This window comes from Odocoileus virginianus, unplaced genomic scaffold (assembly GCF_023699985.2).
Source record: "Odocoileus virginianus isolate 20LAN1187 ecotype Illinois unplaced genomic scaffold, Ovbor_1.2 Unplaced_Contig_20, whole genome shotgun sequence".
Classification (NCBI taxonomy): Eukaryota; Metazoa; Chordata; class Mammalia; order Artiodactyla; family Cervidae; genus Odocoileus; species Odocoileus virginianus.
Genome location: NW_027224337.1, coordinates 151948 through 156219, shown reverse-complemented (window position 1 = coordinate 156219; position 4272 = coordinate 151948). Strand labels below are relative to the sequence as shown.

Sequence of the window (4272 nt, the reverse complement as noted above, 5' to 3'; positions counted from 1 at the left end):
GAACTGGAAAATCTAAATGAAAAAATTATATGTGTGATTAATTATCACATCAAGGAGAAAATGAAAGTAGATACAGAGAATAGTCCTATTTATATGGTAGATTCCAGGTAAGTTATAGCATTTCCCCTAATTAGATTTTCCTTGAGTTAGGGGGGAATCGAGTTATTTGAATAATAGATGGAAAAAAAGGGGGTTGACTATTACTATAGATTTCCAAGTCAAATGTGGATTTGAGTAGAACATGTATTTACATAATTGGAATATGGATTATAGTAACATAGGGATAAATGGAAGATGTAGAGACGAGGAGAGGGTGAATATAGAATAATTAATATGTATAGAAAGGAATTAAGTTGAGGTCAAGTCGGGAGCATTTATTTAGATTCTTTGACAAGATTTGAAAACATCTGTTTAGCCCCTTCCAAAATCTGCTTGGTCCTCACTCCATAAATAACGGGATTGAGCATAGGTGGGATGACCACATAGAGGTTGGCCAGGAGGATATGGACATAACGTGGGATGTGTCTCCCACCAAACCTATAGGCAAAGACAGAAAAGAGGGCAGGGATGTAGAAGAGTAGGATGACACAGATGTGGGAGCCACAAGTGCTCAGGGCTTTGGACCGGGCATCTTGAGAAGAGAGGTGGAAGACAGCTTGGAGGATGTGAACATAGGAAACAGCAATAAGGATGATGTCCAGGCCAGTGGAGATTAGAGCAGCTGCCAATCCATACCAGACGTTGATGGAGATATCAGAACAGGACAGACGGGCAATGCCCATGTGCTCACAAAATGTGTGCGCAATGATATTGACCCGGCAGTAGTGCAGGCGCTTGAGGAGAAAGATAGATGGAAACATGATGATGAAGCTGCGGGCCAGTGTGGCAGCCACGATCTTCCCAATGGCTGTGCTGGTCAGGATTGTGGCATATCTCAAAGGGGAGCAGATGGCCACATAGCGGTCAAAGGCCATGGCCAGGAGGACTGCAGACTCAGCCACAAAAAGGAAGTGGATGAAGAACATCTGGGTTAGGCAGCCATCAAAGGAAATGTGGGTAGAACTTAGCCAGAAGTTGGCCAAGGCTTTGGGCATGGTGGATGTGGAGAGTAAGACATCAGTACTGGCCAACATGGACAGGAATATGTACATGGGCTCATGCAGGCTTGGCTGGGAGAGGATGACACAAATTAAAATGCCGTTGCCTGCCAGGGCAGCTACATACATGGTGCAGAAGGGGATGGAGAGCCAGATGTGTAGGTGCTCCAGCCCAGGGATGCCAAGAAGGAAGCAGCCCGCCAGGCGAGTGTCAGCATTGTTCACAGCAACTGTGTTGTTAGCAGACAAAAAAGCCATAATTTTCTTCAGAGATCTCACCTGTGCCATAGGGGAAAAAATAGCTTCAGACTTTGTATTTATTAGCAGAGTGCACATAAAGGTTTGCAATCAGCCACAAGGTCTGCATACACTGACAGATCCTACAACCACGATGGCTTTTGCACATGTATATTCTCTATAGAAAATCACACCCGATGTCTGTGCAAAGTACACGGCTCTAGACCCTGTCCACAGACAATATCAGTATCGTTATTCAGACCCTCTAACCCATTCGGCTATAAGACTTTCAGGCATCTTCAGAGTTTGAAAACATTGTGGCTCTGAAGTGTGGTGCTATCACCTAGAATATGAAGGAAGTTGTGGAGCTGTGGAGCAAGGCTTCTCCAACTACCATCCCCAGGCCAGCATCGTCAGCATCACCAGGGAACTTGCAGGTTCTTGGACCCTACCACACACCTAATGAATCAGAAACTGGAGCAGCAGTCTCTATTTTATCAAGATCACAAGGTGATTCTGATTACAGCTAACATTTATGAACCAATGCTGTAAGAATGTCTTTACTTTCTTCCCTCTATAGGCTCCTCTGTCGGTGGGATTCTCCAGGCAAGAATACTGGAGTGAGTTGTCATACCCTCCTCCAGGGGATCTTCCTGACCCAGGGATTGAACCCAGGCTTCTGATGTTTCTCGCATTGGCAGGCAGGTTTTATTTTTTTTTTTTTTATCATTATTTCCACCTGGGAAGCCCCATTTTCTTATATAATTGACATAAAAGGAAACTATAAGCAAGGTGAAAAGACAGCCCTCAGATTGGGAGAAAATAATAGCAAACGAAGCAACAGACAAAGGATTAATCTCAAAAATCTACAAGCAACTACTCCAGCTCAACTCCAGAAAAATAAATGACCCAATCAAAAAATGGGCCAAAGAACTAAACAGACATTTCTCCAAGGAAGACATACAGATGGCTAAAAAACACATGAAAAGATGCTCAACATCACTCATTATCAGAGAAATGCAAACCAAAACTACAATGAGGTACCATTACATGCCAGTCAGGATGGCTGCTATCCAAAAGTCTACAAGCAATAAATGCTGGAGAGGGTGTGGAGAAAAGGGAACCCTCTTACACTGTTGGTGGGAATGCAAACTAGTACAGCCGCTATGGAAAACAGTGTGGAGATTTCTTAAAAAGCTGGAAATAGAACTGCCGTATGACCCAGTAATCCCACTTCTGGGCATGCACACTGAGGAAACCAGATCTGAAAGAGACACGTGCACCCCAATGTTCATCGCAGCACTGTTTATAATAGCCAGGACATGGAAGCAACCTAGATGCCCATCAGCAGACGAATGGATAAGGAAGCTGTGGTACATATACACCATGGAATATTACTCAGCCGTTAAAAAGAATTCATTTGAATCAGTTCTAATGAGATGGATGAAACTGGAGCCCATTATACAGAGTGAAGTAAGCCAGAAAGATAAAGACCATTACAGTATACTAACACATATATGTGGAATTTAGAAAGATGGTAATGATAACCCTATATACAAAACAGAAAAAGAGACACAGATGTATAGAACAGACTTTTGGACTCTGTGGGGAAGGCGAGGGTGGAATGTTTCAAAAGAATAACATCGAAACATGTATATTATCTAGGGTGAAACAGATCACCAGCCCAGGTTGGATGCATGAGACAAGTGCTTGGACCTGGTGCACTGGGAAGACCCAGAGGGATCGGGTGGAGAGGGAGGTGGGAGGGGGGATCGGGATGGGGAGTACATGTAAATCCATGGCTAATTCTTGTCAATGTATGACAAAAACCACTACAATATTATAAAGTAATTAGCCTCCAACTAATAAAAGTAAATGAAAAATAAAATAAAATAAAATAAAATAATGGTCATACAAAATGTCTAAATAATAATCAATTGTATTCTCTATTTTAAGACAGGAAAGAAAATTGAATTTTTATAAAGAGTAAAATAAATAAATTGACCTAGTTAATCCCAACTGTGATGTTATGGACTGTAGCTCACCAGGCTCCTCTGTCCACAGGAAATGCTCCAGCAAGAATATTGGAGGGGGTTGCCATGCCCTCCTCCAAGGGATCTTCCTGACTCAGGGACTGAACCTGAGTCTCCTGTGACTCCTGCATTGCAGAAGAATTCTTTACAGCTGAGCCACCAGGGGAGCCCTTATACCCCAACACAAAATAGAAAGTTTAAAATAAAAAAGACTATAATAAATGAATGGAAACAATTTTTAATTGAACTAAATTAAGTTCTGCTTTCCAGCACACATACTTACCTAGTAAACTTTGCTCTATAGAATACATAAGCATCTATTTATCACCATCAATGTGGAGATGGAAATAGCAACAGATTCCAGTATTCTTGCCTGGGAAATCTTACGGACAGAGGAGCCTGGCAGGCTACAGTCCACAGTGTCCCAAGAGTCAAACAGGACTTAGTGACTAAACCACCATCACATCCATCACCCCCAGTGTATATAGACATATCAAATGGAAAAAGGAGTACAAAATCTATAAAATGAAATTCTGCCCATAGGGTTATAATCCATGTGATTCTTTGTTTACAAGGACTGAATTTGAATAAAACTTTAGGTACATTCCTCAAATCTCCCCTCTCAGGGATTTTTGTGAACCCCTCAACATGTTTAATGAGTTTCAACAATGAAAAGGCAATATATAATGAAATATACTATACTCTTTAAAGATCAAAATAAAAATTCCAACTCTGCAATCATTTTAAATATGCTAAAAATTAATGAATAATCTTTATTAAAAATGACATTAATTTTCTTAACACAGAGAATCCTTGTTATTCTGTATCAAGAAAAATTGACTTATACACAAAGGTAGTTTAATTATTTTTATCTTAAAAATTTCATTTAATATTTACCAGCTGTT

At 40.8% G+C, this 4272-nt stretch overlaps 1 protein-coding gene across 1 annotated transcript; it reads right to left on the bottom strand.

Annotated features, from left to right (window-relative positions):
* Window positions 1-374: 374 nt before the first annotated feature.
* OR52B6 (olfactory receptor family 52 subfamily B member 6) lies at window positions 375-1385 on the bottom strand. The gene has a single exon (XM_020894768.2). The coding sequence runs from the start codon at window positions 1383-1385 to the stop codon at window positions 375-377; it is 1011 nt and encodes a 336-aa protein (XP_020750427.2).
* Between the last annotated feature and the right edge of the window lie 2887 nt (window positions 1386-4272).

Excerpts from the sequence above, each read along its gene's own strand:
- OR52B6 (XM_020894768.2), bottom strand. The coding sequence starts at position 1,385 with ATGGCACAGGTGAGATCTCTGAAGAAAATTATGGCTTTTTTGTCTGCT.